The 23925-nt window shown below is 42.2% G+C and overlaps 2 protein-coding genes, 1 long non-coding RNA gene and 2 pseudogenes across 7 annotated transcripts; 1 reads left to right on the forward strand and 4 right to left on the reverse strand.

Annotated features, from left to right (window-relative positions):
* Window positions 1-6623: 6623 nt before the first annotated feature.
* LOC107278970 (uncharacterized) lies at window positions 6624-9851 on the reverse strand. Of its 2 annotated transcripts, XR_010736934.1 has the most exons (4): window positions 9448-9851; window positions 8423-8501; window positions 7944-8062; window positions 6624-7049 (listed from the first exon to the last, which is right to left on the reverse strand). It is a non-coding gene; the product is annotated as an uncharacterized lncRNA (long non-coding RNA). The 2 variants fall into 2 exon arrangements; XR_010736933.1 differs by lacking the exon at window positions 6624-7049 and having other exon boundaries at window positions 7832-8062.
* Window positions 9852-12475: 2624 nt separating this feature from the next.
* Window positions 12476-15204, reverse strand: LOC112936592 (2-oxoglutarate-dependent dioxygenase 11-like). 3 transcript variants are annotated; one of them, XM_026020665.2, is made up of 5 exons: window positions 15035-15204; window positions 13930-14126; window positions 13410-13656; window positions 13004-13329; window positions 12476-12853 (listed from the first exon to the last, which is right to left on the reverse strand). In XM_026020665.2, the coding sequence occupies exons 1-4, from the start codon at window positions 15057-15059 to the stop codon at window positions 13229-13231; spliced, it is 570 nt and encodes a 189-aa protein (XP_025876450.2). In that variant the 5' UTR covers window positions 15060-15204; the 3' UTR covers window positions 12476-12853; window positions 13004-13228. The 3 variants fall into 3 exon arrangements, with proteins under 3 accessions (XP_025876450.2, XP_066160732.1, XP_066160733.1); XM_066304635.1 differs by lacking the exon at window positions 15035-15204 and having other exon boundaries at window positions 13930-14306; XM_066304636.1 differs by lacking the exon at window positions 15035-15204 and having other exon boundaries at window positions 12476-12862; window positions 13930-14306.
* Window positions 14950-18990, reverse strand: LOC4349368 (2-oxoglutarate-dependent dioxygenase 11-like; annotated as a pseudogene).
* Window positions 18991-19743: 753 nt separating this feature from the next.
* On the forward strand, window positions 19744-23299 carry LOC9272608 (F-box protein At5g07610-like; annotated as a pseudogene). Its single transcript, XR_010736935.1, has 2 exons — window positions 19744-21828; window positions 22306-23299. The product of XR_010736935.1 is annotated as an F-box protein At5g07610-like (transcript).
* Window positions 20719-23015, reverse strand: LOC4349369 (2-oxoglutarate-dependent dioxygenase 11-like). Its single transcript, XM_015758805.3, has 4 exons — window positions 22755-23015; window positions 22375-22622; window positions 21509-21836; window positions 20719-21264 (listed from the first exon to the last, which is right to left on the reverse strand). The coding sequence occupies exons 1-4, from the start codon at window positions 23013-23015 to the stop codon at window positions 21019-21021; spliced, it is 1083 nt and encodes a 360-aa protein (XP_015614291.1). The 3' UTR covers window positions 20719-21018.
* Window positions 23300-23925: the final 626 nt, after the last annotated feature.

A 23925-nucleotide genomic window follows, 5' to 3' on the forward strand; every position in this document is an offset into this window, starting at 1 on the left:
GTGGAGGGGCCCATCATCTCATTGGGTAGCTTTTGGGTTGGAAATGCCCTTTACAATCCTATACTTCCGTCTTGTTTTACCGTAACCATGGAATCAAGGACAAAATTGCCCTCACTATCCCTTGCGGTCTTCTCGTTGAGCGGTGCCACGTTGCAGTCGCCGGAGCCGGTCGCGGCGGCACAAAACGTGGGCGGTGGCGAACATGGGTCGATGTCACAGTACCGTTGTACACGCGAGGAAATTGGCAGTGGCGTGTCCGATGGATTCAGATTGGGTGACATAGGGTAAGCATGTCACGAGGTGACATAGCGTGAATCTCGGCCATCCAAAACAAATCCAACGGCTGAGATTCGTCCACGTCAAGCCACGTTAAAATTTAACTCGCAGATTTACTCTGAAGTAAAAATTTTACTTCAGGAGTTTAAAATTTCAGTAGTTCTGAGAGTTAAATTTTAACTCGTGATAACGTGGACGAATCCCAGCCGTTGGATTTATTTTTGATGGCCGAGATTCACGCTATGTCACCTCGTGACATGCCTACCCTATGTCACCCAATCTAAATCCGTGTCTGATGGTGGTGTGGTGCGCCACTAGTACAGATCCTTCTATCTGTGATGGGCTCTAATATGTTTAGAAATAGCGGGCCGTCACAAGGAAGTCATCTCAATCGGGCCGAAAAGTGCCCGATTGAGATATGGTCGCACAGACATGTTAGATGGGCATAAAACTTAAGCCCGTCACGGATGACACCTATCAGTGACGGGCCACAACTTTAGGCCCGTTTGAGATAACATTCCATATCTCAAACGGGCTTCAAGTTATGGCCCGTCACAAATGACCATCATCTGTGACGTGCACCAACTTGAGGCCTGTTTGAGATAACAACTAGGCCCGTCACAGATGACTCATCAGTAACGGGCTATATACTTAATCTCTATCGGGCATTAACTAAAGCCCGTCACCGATGACTATTTTTCTATTTTTTATATGAAATGTTTATATTTGTAAGTTGACTATAGCAAAATAATTTAGTGCAGTATAATAATTCATTTTATGAGTCAAAATAATTTTACGGGTAGTAAATGATTTCAAATAGAAAAATGTCAACAACAAAGTTGTATAACTTATCAGTATTTATAACTTTTAGTTTGGTCATTTTTCAATATAACATTTTTTTAACAGTTTGAATTTGAATTTAAAAATATGACAACTTCAAATAACATTTTCAAATACTAAATGATTTCAATTGAAAAAGTCATCAACAACAAAGTTGAATAACTCATCAAGATCTAAAACTTTTATTTTTGTTATTTCTTCATCCGACGAAATGTTAGTAATATTATTCACAAATTTTGCATATATGTGTTATAGTTTATAAAACCAGATAAGAGATATGTCAATTTTGTGAACAATGTTACTATCACTTTGTCGTATTAAGAAATGACCAAAATAAAAGTTTTAGATCTTGATGAGTTATTCAACTTTGTTGTTGATGACTTTTTCAGTTGATATCATTTAGTATTTGAAAATGTTGTTTGAAGTTGTCATATTTTCAAATTCAAATTCAAACGGTTCAAAAAATGTTATATAGAAAAATGACCAAAATAAAAGTTATAGATTTTGATGAGTTATACAACTTTGTTGTTGATGACTTTTTCAGTTGAAGTCGTTCACTGATCTAAAATTCTATTTGAACTTTTCAAACTTTGAATTTCAAATTTCGAATTGTTTAAATAGAGTCAGATGGAGAAATGACCAAAATAAAAATTTTGCACCTCGATGAGTTCTACAACTTTGGTTTTGGTGACTTTTCCATTTGAAATCATTTAATAACCCTAATTTGACATCCTGGCTTAGGGCATAATAGGATTAATATAATATTCATACCAACATGTTACAACTACTTTTCCGGAAGCTAATCTCCAAAGAACTTTAACGTTAAGTGTGCTTGGTCTAGAGCAATTTTAGGATGGGTGACCGACAATTTATTTATTTTTGGATTATACTCATATGTGATGGGTTATAGTTAATGCCCATCACAGATAAGGGTCGTCTGTGACGGGCGCTAGTTGTGCTTCGATGATGAGGGTTTCCGTTCTAGTGCGCCACATCGTACATCATGTCGCGCACGTCAATCCGATTTTCTCGTATATAAATGTCATCATCGTGCTCTGATCCTGACCCTAATGCTTTCAAAGTCAGCTTCGCACCCTCGTGCCAAAATATCTAGCTTCCTGTTCATTCCGTATCTATCTCTCCGTTTCAAAAAATATAAATTATTATATTTTGGATGACCATTTCAAGGGTGTTGTTGCTGTTGACTTGCAGCACATAAAGAGCGCTGATTTGATCCATATTATCACCAACATCCGAAGCTACATTGTCTATTTTGTTTGTGATTTAGGCCTGATTTAGTTCCTAAATTTTTTTTTCTAAAAACATCATATCGAATATTTAGACACATGCATGAACCATTAAATATAGATAAAAAGGAAAGTAATTGCCCAGTTAGTATAGAAATCGCATGACGAATTTTTTAGCCTAATTAGTACATGATTAGCCATAAGTGCTATAATAACCCACATGTACTAATGACGGATTAATTAGGCTCAAAAGATTCGTCTTGCGATTTCCAGGCGAGTTATAAAATTAGTTTTTTCCATTCGTATCTGAAAATCCCTTCCAAATTCCGATCAAACGTCCGATATAACATCCAAAAATTTTCTTTTCGCGAATTAAACAAGCCCTTACCTTCAACCTCAACATCTATACTGAAGGCTCGGTGTAACGTGTTGTAGAAAACAAAAGATGTCAACGCCTTCCTAGCGTCATCGGTGATGCTAGGCCATCGTGTCCATTGTCTCACCACTCACCCACTGCTAGGAAAAACATTTTTGCAGACGGATAAAACTAATTTTCACAAGCGGAAGAGAGGTCCGCCTGCACCACAACGACTGCGAAAATTATCGATTTTTGTAGTCAGGGCAACAGGCCCGCCTGCGAAAATGGAAGAAACGAACAAAAAAAAATCGCTGGCCCGCGCCGGGAGCCGCCGTCGCCACTCCACGCCGTCGGCGCCGCCGCCGGCCTCCCCCCTCCCTTCTCCGATCAGATCTGGGAGGGAGCGAGGGAGGGGAGCCGCCGCCGCCGCTGCCCGGCCCGCGCCGTCATCGCCTCCGCCGGCCTCCCCCTCCCTCCTTCGGCCAAATCTGGGAAGGAAGGGGAGGGGAGCCGCCGCCGCCGCCCGGCCCGCGCCGTCGCCGCTCCACGCCGTCGGCGCGCCGCCGGCCTCCCTCCTCCCTCCTCCGGCCAGATCTAGGAGGGAGGGGGGAGGGGAGCCGCCGCCGCCGCCCGGCCCGCGCTGTCGGCGCCGCCCTCCTCCGTCACCCTCCTCGGCCGCGCCGCCTCGCCTCCTCGCCGCTGCCGCCCTTCACCGCCACCGCCCGCCGCGGCCGTCGGGAGCCGACGCCGGGGAGAGTAGAAGTGAGGGGAGGGGAGAGGAGGAGAAGGGAGGGGAGGGGCCGGTGGTGAGGAGAGGTGAGGGCCTGAGGGGAAAGGAGGAGAGGTGTGGAGGGGAGGACTGAGGAGAGGTGTGAGGACTTAGAAAAAATTAGGGCCCGCAAGTGTATTTATATTCAAGTGTATTTTTGCAGGCGCCGCTTAAGTGGCGGACATCAAATTTCACCCTATTTATATTTTTGTAGGCAGTTATTTGACTCTAAGGGTTATGTCCGCCTATAAAAATAAGACCCTTACGTCGGAAAAAATACTTTTTCTAGGAGTGACCAGTAAGTAACCAGGGTCTATGTCTGCATGAGAGCTGCTATACATACAATTTTCTCACGTACGACAATCGTACGAAAGTAACGTTTCCAGTGATAGCCTGTCACGCGTTTTTAGCCGTTTCCAAGCAATACAACACATCACGCTAACCATCCGTTAGCAATCGTACTAGGATCGTACGATGAAGAAAATCGTATGCATCGGTGGCCACAGGGTAACGCATAAATATTATAGTTTTTTCTTTTTTTTTCTTATGGAAAACTAATACGACTATCTATTAACGGAGGGGGTGTAAGATTAATAAATAGAACCTTGCAAAGACATTTGATTGATTTCTTCATGAATGAGCAATTATGGTTTGTTAAAGTACCGTTGTTATAAAAAAAATTAGTTGTTTTAATAGGTTTTTTTAATTTTTATTTTGAAAGTATATCCCTCAGTATTTCAAAATGAACCTTTCTATCATACCATTGGAGATGGCAAGGCAAGACAACAGTATGCCGTCATAAACAGTAGTGCTACAATACCTTCCGTTCATGGCATGGCACTGGTAACTTTCCACGCCACTCGCGGTGGCGTAGCAAAATTCTTGTCACACCGTATTTTTTTTACTGGTGTGGAACTAATTAAATTGGTGTAGCAAAAAATTTCAGATCTAAACACAAGTTTTCGAATGGTTTAATTTTAAAATTAAATTATAAAGAGTTTAAAAAAACTGTTTTTTTACAAGAGCATCAGTAGCACCTGAGGTCCTAGGTTCGGCTCCCCATGGGAGCGAATTTTTCAGGATTTAACAGCGTTGTGCTTTCAGTGGTAGGCAACGTACCCGTCGACAGCGAGGCGCCTGTGGTGACTTTGTTAATTTCTCCAGGATTTGCCAGCCGTCTTCGAAGATGCTCATAGGGGTAGGGTTTGCGTGCGTGTGTTCATTGGGGTGAGTGCGCGTACGTTGTGAGTGTCTGCGTTGTACTGTGTAATTCTAAAAAAAATAGGATTTTTTTAGTGTACCTCTGAATGAATATGGACCATTAAAGAGATGAGATCTAAGGGTGGAAATTTGTTGCTACTACACCTAATATAAAGGTGTAGTAGTGTAGTAGAAGGGTAATTGTGGAAAAAAATCATGTGGCATTCTTGTAAATTCAGTTTTTATGTGGGTGTATTCTGTAATTGCGCTTCGGCTGATGGGCCTCTCGATGCAGGCCCACTCGTTCGTAGATGGCCTCTAAATTTCTTTATGGCCTGTACTTGCTGAGAATATACGTGGATATTTTCAGAGATTCACTGTTAAATTACGTTCGGACACTAAAAAATCGTGAGGTTTTTAATATTCGACATTATATCCTAAAATAGTATTTGACCTTTATTCTATGCGCGGTTGACCGGAAAACCATGTTTTTTAAAAAAATCGACCCGGCTCGGATGGTCCCAAGCTTAATAGTTATTTGTCGAAAATAATCCGTTCCGCTTTATTCTATGTGCAGTCGATCGAAAATCCATATTTTTTAAAAGTTGACCCGGTCCGGACTTAATAGTTATTTGTTCAAAATAATCCGTTCCGCTTTATTTTTAAAAATCGACCCGGTCGGGCTTGATAATAACTAGTTCCCGAAAATAATCCGTTCCGCTTTGTTTTTTAAAATCGACCCAGTCGGGGCTCGATAATAACTAGTTCCCGAAAATAATCCGTTCCGCTTTATTTTTTAAAATCGACCCGATCAGGTTTTAATAATAACTAGTTATCCAAAATAATCCGTTCCGCTTTATTCTAGGCACGGTCAACCGGAAAACCATGTTTTTTTAAAAAGTTCCAACAAATTACGTTCGGACACTAAAAAAACGTTTTGCTATAATATATGCACGCTCGACAGAAAAACCACTATTTTTTATATTCGACCTGGTCCGGGTAGACCGGACGGATTCCAGGCTTAAGCAATTGCATCCTAAAATAATATTTGTCCTTTATTCTATGTGCGCTCGACCAAAAACCATGATGTTTTCTATATTCGCCCGGGTCTGGACACACTCAGACTTAATCTTTTTTATCCAAAAAAAAACCATTTACACTTGACAGAAAAACCATTATTTTTTTATATTCGATCCGGTCTGGGTAGACCGGAGGGATTCCGGGCCTAACCATTTGTGTTCTAAAATAATATTTGTCATTTATTCTATGCACGCTCGACTGAAAAATCACTAGGTTTTTTTATATTCGACATGGTCCGAACACACCCGAACTTAATCTTTTTTTGTCAAAAAAAACTGATATGCTATAATATATGCGCGCTCGATAGAAAAACCATGATTTTTTATATTCGACCTAGTCCGGGTAGATCGGACGGATTCCGGGTTTAACCAATTGCATCCTAAAATAATATTTGTCCTTTACTCTGTGCATGCTCGTCCAAAAAAAACACGAGGTTTTTTATATTCGATCCGATCCGGACACCCGGACTTAATCCTTTTTTTAAAAAAAAAACCGTTATGCTATAATATATTCTGTGATATAGTACACCCAAGTTTGATTTATTTAAATAATAGTAACCCGAGTTATTTTTTTTCACGCGTAAAATAGAGAATATAATAGGCCTGATTTTTTTTATGTCGCTCTGCTCTGCTTACGCCAAACATGGAGGTTGCAAAATTGCAATGATCAAGAGCAGCTTGTGCATGGTAATTCTCTGTTGCAAAATGCTTTTTCCTCGAAGCTGGTTAATAAAACTGGAAAAAAAGTGCATGAGTTAAGTAAAGAAAGTAACCCGTAATCCTGATGCTATAGCATGCTTCAAAATTATACCCTTGAATGCCAAAAAAAGTACTAGTAATAGGCATCACTTATATTTGTCGAAGAACAATATTTTTTTTTTTTTGAGATCAGGTTATTCATTACCCAGCTTGAAAACCAAGCCAAAAGGAGACCACAGTCTTCTGAGTCTAAAGAGCTCAGTCATCAAGAAACAAAAGGAAAAACGAGGAAACTAGATGGCAGGGGACTCCAGCTACATATCAAGCGAATAAAATACCACTAACAATATAGATAGCTAGGCCTCAGAAACCGGAACCCCTAACAAGCCCCCCCCCCCCCCCACCCCAAAAAACAAAACAAAACAAAACAAAACAAAATCAGATTCAGGAGGATCACACAGTTGCCGAAGTCGCGCCAAATTCTCCAGGATCACTTCCTTCCCCTTATCGACTTGCCCTTGATCGCCCTCATTTAGCAACTCTTTCCATCTTTGCATCAGAGCAACGACCTTTTACACCACCTGCAAAGGAGATTTGATCAAAATGTTTTCAAAAACCCAGTCATTTCTAGTGAGCCAAATCGTCCAAATACACGCCGCAACTACAAACACGCCCAAGACCCTTCCCAATTTCTTTTTAGCCAAGCGCGAAGCATCCCCCAAATTCCCAGGAACCAAATCCAAGCCCACAGACTCTTTTATTACACACCACACAACATTAGCAATAGAGCAATTAAACAACACATGGCTTGTTTCCCTTTTCCCACAGAGTTTACAGAATCCATCACCCCCTCCCCCCTCCCAGGCTCCCACTTCTTTTTGACCAATTCCACAGAACAAGGAATTTTCCCTCTCAAAGCTAAAAGACAGTTTTTAATCTTAAGAGGTACTTTACTTTGCCACACATCCTGCATTTCTGCATCAATAACCCCTCCAAAACTTAACAATCTATACATGGACCTAGCATTGTACTCCCCCTTCCTCCCAGCAGGCCAAATGATCCTATCACAGTCTGAAGTGATGTCAACAGCCCTCAACTTATTCTGAAGATCCTGCAGCTCCAACAAACTCCCCCCACACAAATGTCTTCTAAAACTTAGATCCCATTTCCCCCTGTCCCAGACCTGCCTAACAGTCTTCCCGCACTGCAAACTGACCCCATACAGGCCTGGGTATTGCACTCTAAGAGGAGTTTGCCCATACCACACATCCTCCCAGAACAAAGTATAATTCCCATCCCCCACTTTTTTCTCCATAAACAGTTGCACCCATTTTTTACAGTATGAACAATATGAAAAGAGAGCTATCAAACAGGTGCCTCATCGTCTTAGTAGAACAGGCACCCTGCAGACAAGTGCAGACAAGTGCCAGGATAAAACGGTTTTTACACAGCAAAGCAACAGACGACATATTCACCAGTTAAACACGTTTCAGCATTTCTCTCCGTACGCATAAGAACTCTTCAAGCTTCTGTGCCTCATCAGGCGTTTCTTTGACCGCCATAATGTTTCTTTCAACCTCCTCGCCCTATCTCTCTGCGAATTTACAAGTTGCAGGAAAATCAAATTTGATTATTGTAGAATCTTCTGCCATCACCATAATATATGCATGGATCACCTCACAACATCACCACCAATTCACCATAACACATGGAAAAGTACAAGATCAACTTTATCATATAGAGAAGTATATGCTACTGTACACAATGTGCATACTACATTCACTGCTACAATTTCTTGAAACTAACCAAGCTTAAGTTGTCAACTGTACATTTGAGTTTATTTTAGAAATTCATTACCAGTCCAATTCATTCTCTTATTTGTCCCTGAAGCTCATATTTATTTGTTGAATGATCGTAATATTTTTAGGTGCAAATGATTTAGAAAATGTAATACCTTGCCCTTTGCAGTAATTCCCAGTGCAATGGCCCTGTAGTCATGTTAAATGCACCGGGGTAGCATATCAAATGAGCACCTGCAATGAACAGAAGAGCCTTTGTGTATTTTTACACTTCCATCCATTTCCACATGAACAACAAACAACAGCAAGTTCTTTCTTTTATGCATTCACACATGCCAATAGTAACTTGGAATCGGAAAATGTATGAAAGCACAACAGAACCGATTACATTTTACTAGCAGTTTTAGAAACTTGGATATGTATCCATTACATGTACACGGTAGTTCAGTACTTGATTAGTTGCCACGAATCTAATACAGTGAAATTTTATACTCCCTCCGTCAGAAGCAAAATACAGCACCGAGGTAAAAATTTTCAGAACGTGCTACATTCACTGCTACAATTTCTTGAAACTAACCAAGTTTAAAGTTATTAAACATGTAGCCAAATAGTCTCTGGTCAATTATCAGCTAGTTTATTCAAGAACTCACTGCAAAAGTTGTCATATTATCAGCTTCAGACCTAGTACTATAACGTTTTGAGATTTCTGAACAAACAACATTGCAACTTCAGATTTTATATTTCAGAACAAGCACCAATAAATTTTCAGATTCATACCTATTACCTAAGGTTTGAAATTTCAGAACAACCACTAGTACAAGTTCAGATTTGTAAAAAAAACATGTTCGACTATTCAAAACATTACAATTTCAGAACTTCAGTTTTCAGAAGGAAATTTCATATTTCAGGACATTGCTAGAATTCAGATTGACAGCAACTTCAGATCAATTATAAGATCAATTTACACGCTAGCAGCTTACAGTACCAATCTAACGACGTATATAGCATCAAATTAAATCTATCACAGATCACACCATTAAGAACATTCCTTACTTTCTCTAAACAATTGCACACAGCAGAACTTTAACCTAGTAACATAATAAATTGATTATGAAAATAGATAATCTTGCTCAAGAAGAGGTCTTCCGAAAGAAAAATCCAAAGCAAAATGCTTCATTACCTGAATCAAATGCGTAGGTGTCGACTCCAAATACAGAACTAATGCAGGCAAGCGGTTAGCGAGGAGGAGGGAAGAAAGCCGGCTGCAGGGGAGGGAGGAGAGCCGGCCAGGGGAGGGCAGAGAGCTGGCCAGCGAGGAGGGCAGCGATGTGACCGGGGGAGGGTAGACAGGCGGCCGCCGGGAGGGGAGGAGGGGGGCGGCGGCGACGAGGGCCGGGGGAGGGCAGCGAGGGGAGAGCAGCAATGAGACCGGGGAAAGCGGAGAGGCGGCCGACGGGGAGGGCAACGACATGGCCGGCGGCGAGAGTTTGATTCTCACGGTGGAGGGGCGGCGCGCCGGCGGCACCGGGTCGCAGGGGATGAGGGGAAGGTGGAGATGGAGGATACGCGACGCGCAGCGCAGATGACGGCTGGATGAGAGGATTGCGGGACGTGAACAGGAAGATTGGAACGCGAAGTTACCGTAATACCCTTCCACCAAAATTAAGAGAAAGACTAAAATGTCCCGGAAAATCAACGGTCGGATATGATCCTACTAACACTAGAGATATTTAACCATTTGCCACATTTAGATGTGGTAATTAATTTTTTGCCACTGGACCCACATGTTATAGACACATGTGAACCCACATGTCATTGAGATAGGGGTGGCAAATAGTTATTTGCCAAATCTAAAAGTGGCAAATAGTTAAAAGCCCCGATTCACCAGGCTCTGTATGACAGGAAATCAACTAGAGAAGGCAAGTGTCGTTTATAAGCATATTTAACTAGTTACATGCACAAATTTTGACAATGAACCGTGTCTGATATATATGATACAATACCAGAAGAAACTATGAGGTAAGTGATACATATGATACAATACCAGGATTATTTGGATCACTACATAGGGGTTTATTCGTGATCTCTGCATGACATCATCAATTAATAAAAGCCCTAGTGCTACCGATTTTTTCAGAATTTTGAATTTTTTTTTAGCTCATTGGAATGGATGCCACGTTGTCCTTTTCTGAAGCAGGGCTTCTCAATTGGGTGAGGGGAACTAGCAGCACACCATTCAAGCGGTCACGGTGCTGTTCCCCTTACGCATGTGGTCCCCTTTTGTCCGGATATGGCGGTGGGTGCATGCATGCATGCAGGACACGCGCGCAGCACACCCATACATCCCCGAAGAAAAAGGCGTGTGGTGATATTTTTGCAAAAGAAAACTCCTTGAATTTACACTGAATAGCGCATATACCCTCGAATATACAATAATATTCCCTCCGTTTCAGGTTATGAGATGTTTTGACTTTGGTCAAAGTCAAACTTGACCAAATTTATGGAAAAATAGTAACATTTTCAACTCAAGACAAATTTATTATGAAAATATATTCAATTATTGATTTGATGACACTAATTTAGTAATGTAAATATTACTATGTTTGTCTATATACTTAGTCAAATTTAAAATAGTTTGACTTTAAACAAAATCAAAATGTCTTATAACCTAAAACGGAGGAAGTAACTAATAGGTGATAAATATGTAGTAGGACACAGCCCGAAATCACCATTTTCTTCCCAGAATCTTGTCAATGTTCCAACTGTAATCTCTCTAGGCGGTTCCATCCATCAAGCTGCGACATGAAGTATTGGCTCAGGAAATCACGGTAACTGATTGATCTGTAATTCACTTTACCATCTTTCACAAACTCCGGCAGAGGGCTGGTCATCATATCCTTGCGCGCATAGTTGAACAACGCCGCTGAAAGACGTTCTTTGTTTGGATGTATCACAGCCCTGTGCTCAACGCTTCTGAACTTTCCGTTACTCAGGATCTGCAGATGTTAAATAGCACATCACCTATATATCATCAGGAAAGATGGTACAGAAGCAGACAAGTAGTGACAACTGAGGTTGTTGTCAGCATCTCGATATATACACTGATCTGATCTCACTGTATATCCAATTTTAATACTATATCTGTTCTAGAATACTTGTCGCTTTGAGTTTTTATTTGGAACTTTTGATCTTTCGTCTTATTCAAAACATTATGAAATCATTATTTGTTTTGTTTGTGATTTGTTTTATTATCAAAAATATTTTAAGTATAACTTCTCCATTTTTATATTTACACTTATTTTTCAAATAAGACGAATGGTCAAACGTTAAAAAAAGTCAAAGCAACTACTAATTTGGGATGGAGGTAGTAGTACCCCTCAAATTTTAGGGAAAATTTGAACCATGCCACACAAATTTTGCAAAATTTGTGATATGCCACCCTGACCCACATGTCGTTGACTCATGTGGGTCCTACATATCATTGAGATACGGGTGGCATATCACAAATTTTGCAAAATTAGGATGGCATGGTTCCAACAAACCCATAATATTATGTAAGAGTTCCCATACAATACAATAATATGGTGGTAGGATCTTACGCATGATTCCGATTCTACGATCCTACGTAAGTATTATGGTTCGTATCATGATCTGAACTAAATTACCCTTAAAGACATGGTGGGTAACTTATTTAATTAACAAATAGATCATTTAAAGAAATATCCATATAAGTGAATGGTCAGATTTTATCCATACTAGTATCTCTTATTGTGCACAGTAAAAGAACTCTCTTTAAAACAAAGGTGGATTGAAAATAATGTTAATAAGGAAGCTAAAGTTTATAGAATACCATTTAAACTTATTAATAACAATATTTTTGCAGCATACTACAAATCTTTTTAGAAAAATATATACTATATTTTATAAAATTTGATATGATCCTACGACCCCGGTCTTACGATACTATCAAGGTAGAAAACAATCCTACTTAGTATCCTGATCCTGACAAATTATCTTGGTGACAACACAGTTTATTCTTGTTAATTGATTAGCTCAATGTGTCTTTCGCTGAAAAATTTTTACCTCAAGCGTGTCACATGCATAGCTAGTTACATGCATGATGAACCTTCACAGTGCACATTGCCACCATTCAAAAAGAAAACTTTTACCAAATATACATAGTACAAGGCCAACAAAAATGTCAGGTATTGTCATCATAAGATATGGTTATTTCATTATTTGTGATCTCCAGATAGTACATACAGTAAGAAATATATATGTAGGACACAACCCAGAAGCATGCTCATTTCAGAGAGTATCTCAGGCATCATAGTCGATGGCTACTGTTCCAACTTTAATCTCTCCAGCCGATTCCTTCCATCACGCTTTTGATTAAAAAACTGCATCATGAAATCATTGTAACTGATTGATCTGTAATTCACTTTACCATCTTTCACAAACTCAGGCAGAGGGCTCAGCAGCAGATCATCGCGCGGATAGTGGAATAGTGCCGTTGAAATCCGCTCCTTATTTGGATGTATCATGGCCCTGTGCTCAACACTTTTGAATTTTCCGTTACTCAGGATCTGCAGATGCTAATAGTACATGACTCACTCAAATCAGCACAAAGGTGGTGAAACAGAAGTAGGACTCACCCAAAAGATGAAAAAAAAATGAAGTTAGAACTGTTTGTTTGGTGCTTTGACAAGTAACGGCATAGTTTGTTCGGTCATTACCTCAAGTGTGTCCCCTATGTTGACGATGAATGCGCCACTCAGAGCATCCACGGAGAACCACTTGCCATCCCTCTTGATCTGCAGACCCTGAACATCGTTCACCTGGAGCAGCAGCGTCAGGCCAACCACATCGGTGTGCGGCGACAGGCCAATTACCTTTGTCAGATTGCCGGCATGGTGGGTAGTAGTTCATCCTCATTCCTCGAGGCTGCTCTTCAAAGATGCCTAACAGCGACTCTGGCTCAGCACCCACGGCCTTAGCCAGGAACTCAAACAAGCAGAGCGACAGGCTTTTAGTCTCCGATGAGTATTGATCAAGGGATTGCCTAATTTTCAGAGATCTCTGGTTAACAAGTGGCAGAGGATGCTTATCAGAAGGTAAGTTGCACAACTTTTGGTAGATCACCTGAAAGATGCAGGGTGACTGGCCAAAATCTCAAGTCCCTTGAATCGGTAGGATGGACTTGAAGGTACAACATGTCTCCCCAGTCTAGTTTCTGGTCCTCAGAGAAAACAAAGGTCTGTCCATAGCCTTCAAGGCTGTTGGGCAGCTGTGAGTACTCCTTCTTGGCATCCAGTGGCAGGCTGAAGAACTCAATAATGTTGCTCCTGAAGTTTTCAATCACTTCCTCTGGCACTCCATGGTTGATGAGCTGTAGTTTTGTTCCACAAATCAAAACCAAGGTATAGGACGCATTTGCATATAATCTCTTAACATATTACATTTAATCTCTTAATCAATCTTATATATATATGGTGTATTTGCATATAAACACCTGTTACTCTTCCAAAGTAGAAAGGGCAAGAACTTTGCCGAGTCGGCCGGCGACCAAATTTCATTAAGGAATTGGGGGAAAAAAAGTTTACAGATAGATTAGGCTTACAATCGACAGGAAGAGCAAGGGCAAGAACTTAAAGTTACATACCTGAAAGAATCCCCAATACTGGCAGGCAGATCTCAGCTTCACACACTCTTCTTCTGATGATTGTGGAGAAAGCAACTTATTGAGATCAATGATTGGAATCGCCATGTCACCATGGTAGTTGCTGATGACCTCCTCACAAGTAGCCTCTGTCCTGATGTACCTTTCAGGAATCTGTTCGTCTGAACCGTTGCAAGTTCCTGCAAGTGCCTGCACATTAGGCACTGGGAGAGACCCAATAGTTCTTACTTCCGCCATTGCTTTTCCCGAGTTTCTTCAGTGGGTGGTTATTCTTTTTGCTAGCAGTTGTAGGCTGTATCTTACAAAGAGTTTGTAGAAGGTAACCACATATAAAACTTGAAAAAACACTTGATTGTATGGTTTGGGTTTCCAGGACTGTCACACCAGCTTAATTATGACATGAGAGGGATGTACATCACATATATGTTGAAAGTGACATCTATCAGAAAAGAGTGAGGCACAATATTACTACCATTCATTCAATCAACAGACAATTATCAAGGCTCTGATCCTGACATGCCTAACTTCAAGTACCCTATTTCCAGCTTTGTGCCAAAATAGCCCTGGGGAATTCAACCATATTTCCCCATTTAATACCTTGTAGCACGCCTCATCTGTTGTCAGCGAATTCTGGAGCGGACTAACCAGTAACCATGGATACGATAGAGGTTTACAGCAGAATGCCACAATGGACAAAGATCAGGTGTAGTTAACAACTGCACACATTCTGAATAATGTCATCTATATTCAGATCAAACAGTTCAGATTCACTGCTACATGACCTATTTTTTGTGGGTTTTTTTCTACAGTAAAAAGGTGCTACAATCAACTCATCAAAGGTGCTACAAAACACAGATTTTATCTGCAATCTGAGGATTTTTTTTTCAGAATAATGCTGTTGTTTTCTTAGTGGAAATTATTTTTATTGCTACCGATAAAGACTGCCAGTGTCATGTGGGGCTCCGTTAGTGGCTGTTACTCTCAACTCGTATGCATATAGAGTACACAAATAATAGCAAATATCATATATAAATAGTGAAAGGTACACTTGAGTGTATGGTCAAGGCAAATACCAGCTGAACTGTACCAGGATGAGGAAGATACAGTGTCATTAGCCTTTCACGAAAACAAAAGGATCAAGAGAGGCAGAAAAATCCCATCCTGACATCATCACACTCCCAGCTTCAATCTCTCCAGGTAGCTCCTGCCTTCCAGCTTCGCAGTAAAGTAGCCTTTGGTGAACTCAACGACATCAACCGTCTTGTAGTGCGCCTTACCTTTCATTAGAAGCTCCTGGAGTGGGCCAACTCCAACTGTGCAGGAAAGCGGGGGTTTATGGAATGCAGCAAGGGTGATCATTTCCTTATCGGGGTTTATTACCGCTCTGTGCTCAATACTCTTGTACTTGCCATTTGTGAGGATCTGATGAGAACGAAAGCAACTTAGTATGTAGAGAATTAGCTGAAAGATGATCAAGTGTCACTCATTCATTTTGTTAAGGAAAAAAAAGAAGGGTGATACATACTCTATTTCACCAACATATTTATGGCTCTTAGGAAATTTTGTCAACAATTTCAGTCAGCTGTTTATTTTCTTCCTATCAACCAATGATGGCATGATGCATAACACAAAGCTTTTGCCCGTCATTAAAAACATTGCCAAGGAAGGTGTTAATTAACCAAATGCATTCACCTCAAGAATGTCACCAACATTGACGACGAGGGCTCCAGGGAGATTCTTCACAGCGAACCACCTGCCGTTCTTCCTGATCTGCAGCCCTTGCACGTCGTTCACTTGGAGGAGCAGTGTCAAGCCGACGCCATCGGTGTGCGCTGAAAAGCCCAGCACCTTGTCAGCCTGACGGCAGTGGGGGTAATGGTTGATCCTTACACTCTGAGTATGCCCCTTGAATACTCCAAGGAGTGCTTCCTCATCGACTCCCAGGTTGATGGCCATGAACTTGAACAGCTTAGTAGACACATGCAATCTCTAACGAGTACTTGTCAAGTGAGTCCCTGTAATGACCAAATTTCAGAAAGGGAATCAACTGGATTTCATGGGGTTCTCTCACACCAGCATCCATGGGGAATGAGCATATTTCTGCAGCATTGAGCATTTTCCATTAAATAGATTTCTTCCATATGATAATTCATGCTTAGTTCAGCTATTCCCAATTCCCCAATCCTAATGCTATACTTTCTGATCAAATTTTTGTTTTGACAGATAAAATTATGCTCTGGAGACTGGCATCAGATGACAGCAGCAAACTGGTAAATGAAGCATTTGCTCACCTGAATGTGGAAGGCTTTGTAGGCCAGAAATCCATTGCTCCTTTCCTCAACTGGCCGTGTGACGAGGAACAGCAAATCTGCCCAGTCCAGCTTCTGCTCCTTTGGAAAGAAAAAGTGGTGGCCAAACCCCTGCAAGCCATTGGGTGGGATCGCCACGGCCTTCTCCTGCAGAGGGAGTCTGAAGAATTCCGTGATGTCAGCCTTGATCTGTTGCAGCAACCCTGCATCCACCCCATGGTTCACAAGCTGCAAAAATTGCACATTTCTGAAGATCACTTGCTGTTGCTGCAGTCTAATTGATGTGGAAAGTCCTCGCTATTGCAGAGTAAAAACAGTTGGTGCCTTCTTTTTTACTTGAACTGAATCAGTTATTATGTGAGTTCAATTCCATTATAGAAAAAAAAATGTATGTGAGATCAGAGAGAACACATACATGGAAGTATCCCCAATCCTCACATGCAGATCCAAGCTTCGCGATCTCCTCCTCAGAGAAGTCAGGATTTTTTTTTTTGACTAAATCACCGGGGGGGAGAGCTTCCCCACCTGAATTTTGTCATTACAAGAAAGGAGTGAAAAGGTTCATTACATCAGGTTTAGAGATCTTAAGGGGGAGGTGAAAATGTTTTTCCAAGCAGAAATTACATGTCTATCCTCTATTTTTAAATTTTCTGCCCAGAGGGCTGCTTCATTGATGCATCTTTGTAGGCAGCATCGAATCGATGGAGTTTGCCCCCTGAAGACGACATCATGCCGATGATTCCAGATCGCCCACATACAGAGCAAGAAGAAGACATGATGATGGAGCTCCGGGACATTGGGAGAAGGTTTAAGCTGGTGTAGTAGCCACACATCCTGAATTGTCGGATTCACCCTAATCCGTTCCCAGAAACTCTGCACAAAAGGACATGTAAAACACATATGATCTGCCGTTTCATCCCCTTGTTGACAGACATCGCAAACCCCATTTTGAACTATCTTTTTCTTCAGCAAGTTTTGTTTTGTTGACAGACGGTCTCTGACAAGAAGCCAAGCAAACAATTTAACTTTCAAAGGTGCTCGGCACTTCCAGATTAGGTTCCAATTAGGAGAAGAAATTCCTGGGGGTAACCTAGTGTCATAAATGTTCTTAGTTGTGAATTTTCCCATGATTCCCCCCGTGCGAATGTCCCGCTCATTGTTTAAGGAAAAGTCTTGTAGCAGGTCCTGCAGACATTGGCACTCTTGCCTAGCTGTTTCAGAGAGTCGCGGCACCAAACTTGCTGTTAAACCCTGTTGAAGTGCATATTTGACTGAAATTTGATTGTCCATTGTATGAGTGTAAAGTGCCTGAAATTTAGTAGCTAAGCATTCTGAAGCAATCCAACAATCATGCCAGAAGGAAGTCCGAGACCCATCACCAACAATCATGCCAGAAGGAAGTCCGAGAAGTCAGGATTGATCAATCTTGACATGTCTATTACTGGTAGACTATAACCATTGGCGTTGTCAATTATGACAATATTGGCCTCAATCTCATGCCTCACATACCTTTCAGGAACCTCGCCAGAGCTTCCAATGGTGTCTGCAACAACCTGCACACCCTCATCTTGGTCGATGAACTCCACTTGCAATTTGTCAAAGATACTACTGGCCATCTTTCCTGATGTACTTGATGGTTGGCTTCAAGAGGATATGAATGTTTTGTACGGTTATGCAATGGCTTCTACATATATATCAAACCAGGCAAGATATATATATATATATTTAAAAAAAACTGTTGCAAGATAGCTAGGTTATTGATTTATGACGAAAGCCAACACTGCATATGAATGATACACACCGAGAGACAAATAAAGACAGTGGGGTTCAGTCTTTCAGCTACCGATTCTATCCATATTTGGAGTTGAACATCTCACCTGCCACTTTCTTTAGAACGATCACTCCCCATTGTCTGCTACTTTCTTTAGGTGGACCACTCCCCGTTGCAGCTTCATTGTTCTTCCTCCGTTATCTGCCACGAAGAGATCCAATAACACACATCATTTATTAGTTCAGTGCGATCAACAGGCACCTTGTTCCTAAAGCAAGCGCACAACAGGCATTTTTGGCTTTCCATATAGCCCAGATTACTTCAACAATCCCAAGTACTACTAGTTTCTTGTCTTTTTGTTCAAACTATATAGCCATCCCCAAAAAATGTGGTGGATATTATTCATTTTCTTCAGATTAAGGGTGCATTTTACCACATTCCAAATGAATCTGGATGAAGGCAGAGAGGCTCTGTCAGTGGCTGTCACCCTCAACTCTACTGACTATCAATACACATAGTTGAATAATTCAAGCAGCGGTATACTGGATAATTAAATCATGTGCAGTACACAATTCAAGAACTCTTCCATGGGACATTTCATGATTAGCACTGGATCCAGGGCAAGGTCGTCGCAAAAATCAAGCATCTACTATCTAGTTGCCCTCATAGAAGCACTGATTCAAGAAGCAGTATACTGGATGCAGACATGGTTGGGGTCATCAAACTATTGAAGGGGAAGCTTTGGCTTACTGTGAGGAGGTTAGTGCCCTTGAGACGATTGATATGGAGATCTTTCTTCGGCTAAAATCGGTGGCCACCTCCCACCGCCTCTGCCGCCGGCAGCGCCGCCCTTCTTCTTCTTCTTCTTCCCCTTGTTGGCCGCCGCCGCCGCCGCCGGGGATTCGTTCCGACGCTGCGGCGGCGGAGCGCCGTCGCCTCCCAAGTCCTCGAGGGAGGAAAGATAGACTTTTTTACCAGTTCAATTCGAATAATCTCGGCCTGGGCCTGCCTTAGAGAACTGGGCCGGGAGAATGGGCTGAGAGCCTTCGTGCACATAGGTCGCCGCCGCTTCTAGCTTTTCTCCGTGTCACATTCGGCGGCTGCGCAACGGAGGGGCTTTACCGGCGGCGAGAGCGCTAGGTTGCCGCGCCGCCTACTCTCCGGCGGAGCCTTGGCTCCCGCGTCGTCCTCCCCCTCTGGTATGCAAGCACTCCCCTGAGCTGTCCTCGTCCTCCTCCTCCTCCCCTCTAGTATACCCATCAGTAGCAGTGATTATTCACTTGTTGGTAGTAGTAGTAGCACCACCACTGATTTGTATCCATTTGCAATGCACTAAAAGCTGGCGATGTTCTGCTCTTGAAATGGACTGATAGGTTAATCTCCATTTGCAATGCACCCATCTGTTTATATTCCTTTGAAGAATAGATATTTTAGCTAGCTCCATTAGTTGATCTTTTCTGTAGAATGGAAACCAACGGTGGTTTCTTTGTGAACTTGATCTGTAGGTTCCGTACATTAGTTCGTTTAGTCAGTGGATTCACGAACCCATGATGTCTATCGATTTGTTTCTTGTCAGATTTTTTTCTCTTTCTTTGTCATTTCGATGTTTTCTTTGATTAATCCCCATCTGCTCAATGCGTTTACCTGTTCGACCTGCTTTTGCCGACCAATCCTTCTTCATGCATTGCAGGCTAACGTTCTCCGCAGCTTCACCTGATGGAGAATCTCCCCGGTGAGCGGAACCCGGTGAGGCCGCCTCACCGACGATCTCGTCATCGAGATCCTCCGCCGCCTCCCCATTCGCTCTGTGTGCCGCTTCAAGTGCGTCTGCCGGTCCTGGCGCAACCTCATCGCCGACCATGAGCACCGCTAGAAGCTGCCCCAGATGCTATCCGGCTTCTTCTACACAACTTTCAACAAGGAGTGCTGGCCTTCCTTGGTGTACCGCTTCACCAACGTCTCTGGGAAAGGGGTACCTCTCATCTAACCATCCTTCTCCTTCCTGGGCGAGTGCAACGATCTCTTCCCCTTGGACTCCTGCAATGGCCTCCTCCTCTTCCGCTGCTTCCAGTCTGGCCCTTGCGATAGTGATGGGAATGCACCGTTCCATTACGCCGTGTGCAATCCTGTGACCAAGAAGTGGGTGATGTTACCAAAGGCCAACTGGGCTTCTGACTCATCTTATCTTGAAGACCACCCCATTGCCTGCTTGGGTTTTGACCCAGCCATCTCCTCGCATTTCCATGTGCTCGAGTATTTGGAGGGTCCAGATGGGTGCATCACAGCGGTGGGGATCTATTCGTCCAAAACTGGGTTATGGAATCTCCATGAGAGTGGATGGAATCATGGTGTTGGAGTTAGTTATGGTGGCCCGAGAGGTGTGTTCCTTAATGGTTTTATGCATTTTGTTGCTGTAAGAAATGAGATTGTGGCGGTTGACATGGAGGGGAAGAGATGGAAGATAATTCCTATGCCGGATAGTGGTGGTCATGGTGCTCCCATGATTGATCGTACTCAGGGTCACCTATGTGCTCTTAATGTTGACCCGCTTGATATCTTCAATCTGTCACTTTGGGTCCTTGAAGACTATAATACAGATAATTGGATCTTAAAGCGTACTGTTAGCACCTTGGAGCTCTTTGGAGGGAAGAAATACGAATTTGATCGTGGTTACCAGGTAATTGCAGTTCATCCAGAGTGCAATTTGATCTTCTTTCATTATGGATTGGACAATACTTTACTGGCATATGAAATGGATCCCAAGGAACTGCGTGTTGTACGCAATCTCGGACATCATACCTGCCAGCCAGTTCTACCATATGTTCCATTGTTCTCTGTGCCGTTAGCTCATGGGCACTAATACTCCAGTTGAGTGTATGGTCAAGGAAAATACCAGCTGAATTGTACCAGGATGAGGAAGATGTAGCATCGTTATCCATTCACCGAAACAAAAGAATCAAAGAGAAGCAAAAACTACTCATCCTGACACATTCACACTCCCAGCTTCAAGCTCTCCAGGTATCTCCTGCCTTCCAGCTTCGCGGCAAAGTAGCCTTTGGTGAACTCAGCACCATCAACCGTCTTGTAGCGTGCCTCACCTTTCATCAGAAGCTCCTGGAGTGGGCCAACTGTGCTGGAAAGCGGAACGCTCTGGAATGCAGCAAGTGTGATCCTTTCCTTATCAGGGTTTATTACTGCTCTGTGCTCAATACTCTTGTACTTGCCATTGGTGAGGATCTGTTGAGAAAGAAAACAACTTTAATATATAGACAAATAGCTGAAAAGATGATCAAGTGTCACCCACTCTTTTTGTTCAGAAAAAAAGGTTGCTACATACTCCTATTTATTATAGTTCTTAGGAAATTTTCTCAAGAATTTCAGTCAGCTGTTCTTTTCTTCCTATCAATAATGGCATGATGCATGACAACACAACACAGCTTTTGGCGGTCATGAAAAGCATTGCCAAGGAAGGTGCATTCACCTCAAGAACGTCGCCGACATTGACGACGAGGGCTCCAGGGAGGTTCTTCACGGCGAACCACCTGCCGTCCTTCCTGATCTGGAGCCCTTGCACGTCGTTCACTTGGAGGAGCAGTGTCATGCCGACGCCATCCGTGTGCGGCGAGAGGCCCAGCACCTTGTTAGCCTGACTGCAGGGTGGGTAATGGTTGATCCTTACACTCTGAGGTTGCTCTGGCTTGAATGCTGCAAGGAGTGCCTCCTCGTCGACGCCCAGGTTGATGGCCATGAACTTGAACAGCTTAGCAGACACATTTGCAATCTCCAGCGAGTACTTGTCAAGTGAGTCCCTGTAATGACCAAATTTCAGCGGTGAAAAAGGAAATCCATTAACTTATTAAGGGAATAGAAAAAGGAGCCTCCACGTTCGCTCTCACGGTCTAAAAATTCTCATATTAATCGGAGAAAAAGAAAAATAGAGTCCATATAGAAATACAATTTAGAAATAGTTGACTATAGTTCTAAATTGTATTTCTATATTGGAAATTGTATTCCTTATATAAGGAATATCGGAACTCCTTAGTTCTGTATTGTATTCCTCTAGCCATATAAGGAATATTGTACTCCTTATTGGAACTCTAGTCAACTATTTCTAAATTGTATTCCTCTAGCCATATAGAAATACAATTTACAATCTGTGTGGGCCACCATGCTAGTTAAATAGATTTCTTCTAGCTGATCACTCATGCTTAGTTCAGCAATTTCCAGTTTCCCGATCCTAGTGCATATATACTTTCTGATGAAATTCTGTTTTGACAGATAAAATTATGTTGTGGAGTCTGACATCACATGACAGAAGTGAACTGGTAAAACAAAGCATATATTCACCTGAATGTGGGAGGCTTTGTAGGCCAGAACTCTGTGGTCCTGTCCTCCACTGGGCGTGTGGTGAGGAAGAGCAAATCGACCCAGTCCAGCTTCTGCTCCTTGGAGAAGACGAAGTGGTGACCGAACCCCTGCAAGCCATTGGGTGGGATCGCCACGGACATCTTCTCCTGCAGAGGAAGTCTGAAGAACTCTGTGATGTCATCCTTGATCCGTTGCAGCAACTCCCCATCCACCCCATGGTTCACAAGCTGCAAGTATTGCACATTTCTGAAGATTACTAGCTGTTGCTGCAGTCTACTTGATGTGAAAAGTCTACAATGTTGCAGAGTAAAACAATCAGCGTCTCTTTACTTTTAAAACCGAGGCATAAGAACTCAAACCTGGAAGAATCCCCAATCCTCACAGGCTGATCCGAGCTTGGCAATCTCCTCCTCGGAGAACTCAGGATTGATCAACCTTGACATATCTATTACCGGCAGATTGTAACCATCGGTGTCGATGATGACAGGATCGGCCTCCATCTCAGGCCTGGCATACCTTTCAGGAATCTCACCGGAGCTTCTGATGGTGTCTGCAACGACCTGCACACTCTCATCTTGGTCGATGAACTCCACTTTCAGTTTGTCGAAGCCACCGACCATCCTTCCTGATGTGCTTGATGGTTGAATTCAAGAGGGATATGAATGTTCTGTAGGATTATGCAATGGTTGGTACAATTATACATCGAGTCAGGCAAGACAGTACTTTCTTTTTAAAATTGTTGCTAGATGGTTAGGTGATTGCTTCAGTGTATGAATAGGAGTCAAAATTGCCAGCTACTAGCTGCCAATTTGAAGGAAGCAACTTGATGGATTTTGTATGACCTACTAGACTTGGCAAGAGGAAATATATGCAGCTACCTCGCTGATGCCTGATGATTGACTTCTATGGCTGCTATAATAGATTTCCTACGAAAGCCAACACTGTTTAGTCGTTTGACTTTTTTCCTAATTAAAGTTCTTTAGATTTGACCAAATTTATAAAACAAATTAGCAACATCTAAGATACCAAATTAGTTTGATTAAATATAGCATAGACTATATATTTGATACCATGTTCGTTTTGTATTAAAAATGTTACTGTATTTTACTATAAATTTGATCAAACTTTAAGAAATTTTAAGTATTTGACAAAAAAAGTCAAATGACTTAATATGAAACGGAGGAAAAAAGTTGAATTACTTATAATATGAAACGGGCGGAGTATATAAAGTGAGTTTATGTGCCGACAGTGACTATCCGCTTACATCCCTTAGCAAATTGATGACCTACTTAAGCGATATGGTCAGAAGGCTTGATTTGGTCAGGAGCCACAAGGCCTCATTCATGTCATCATTTTCTGGCACTGGCCGTGCTGTCAACATCTAAACGATTTTAGCAGCCCTAATCAGTACATCCCATTTCGTCAATGAAGCATTTAGAGCGACGCTGCACGCACGACAGGACGCAGCAAAAGGGAAAGAAACTGAAAAGGTTGCGTGTCCAAACTTAAGTTGCTGCAGCAAACGTGAAT

This window comes from Oryza sativa, chromosome 10 (assembly GCF_034140825.1).
Source record: "Oryza sativa Japonica Group chromosome 10, ASM3414082v1".
In the NCBI taxonomy this organism is placed as follows: Eukaryota; Viridiplantae; Streptophyta; class Magnoliopsida; order Poales; family Poaceae; genus Oryza; species Oryza sativa.

Excerpts from the sequence above, each read along its gene's own strand:
- LOC112936592 (XM_066304635.1), bottom strand. The coding sequence starts at position 14,184 with ATGGCGGAAGTAAGAACTATTGGGTCTCTCCCAGTGCCTAATGTGCAG. Across the intron at positions 13,657-13,929 it reads AGTATTGGGGATTCTTTCAG|CTCATCAACCATGGAGTGCC; the intron begins GTATGTAACTTT and ends ACAAAACTACAG. Across the intron at positions 13,330-13,409 it reads AGTCACCCTGCATCTTTCAG|GCAATCCCTTGATCAATACT; the intron begins GTGATCTACCAA and ends TCTGAAAATTAG.
- LOC4349369 (XM_015758805.3), bottom strand. The coding sequence starts at position 23,015 with ATGGTCGGTGGCTTCGACAAACTGAAAGTGGAGTTCATCGACCAAGAT. Across the intron at positions 22,623-22,754 it reads AGGATTGGGGATTCTTCCAG|CTTGTGAACCATGGGGTGGA; the intron begins GTTTGAGTTCTT and ends CAATACTTGCAG. Across the intron at positions 21,837-22,374 it reads ACAAAGCCTCCCACATTCAG|GGACTCACTTGACAAGTACT; the intron begins GTGAATATATGC and ends TGGTCATTACAG.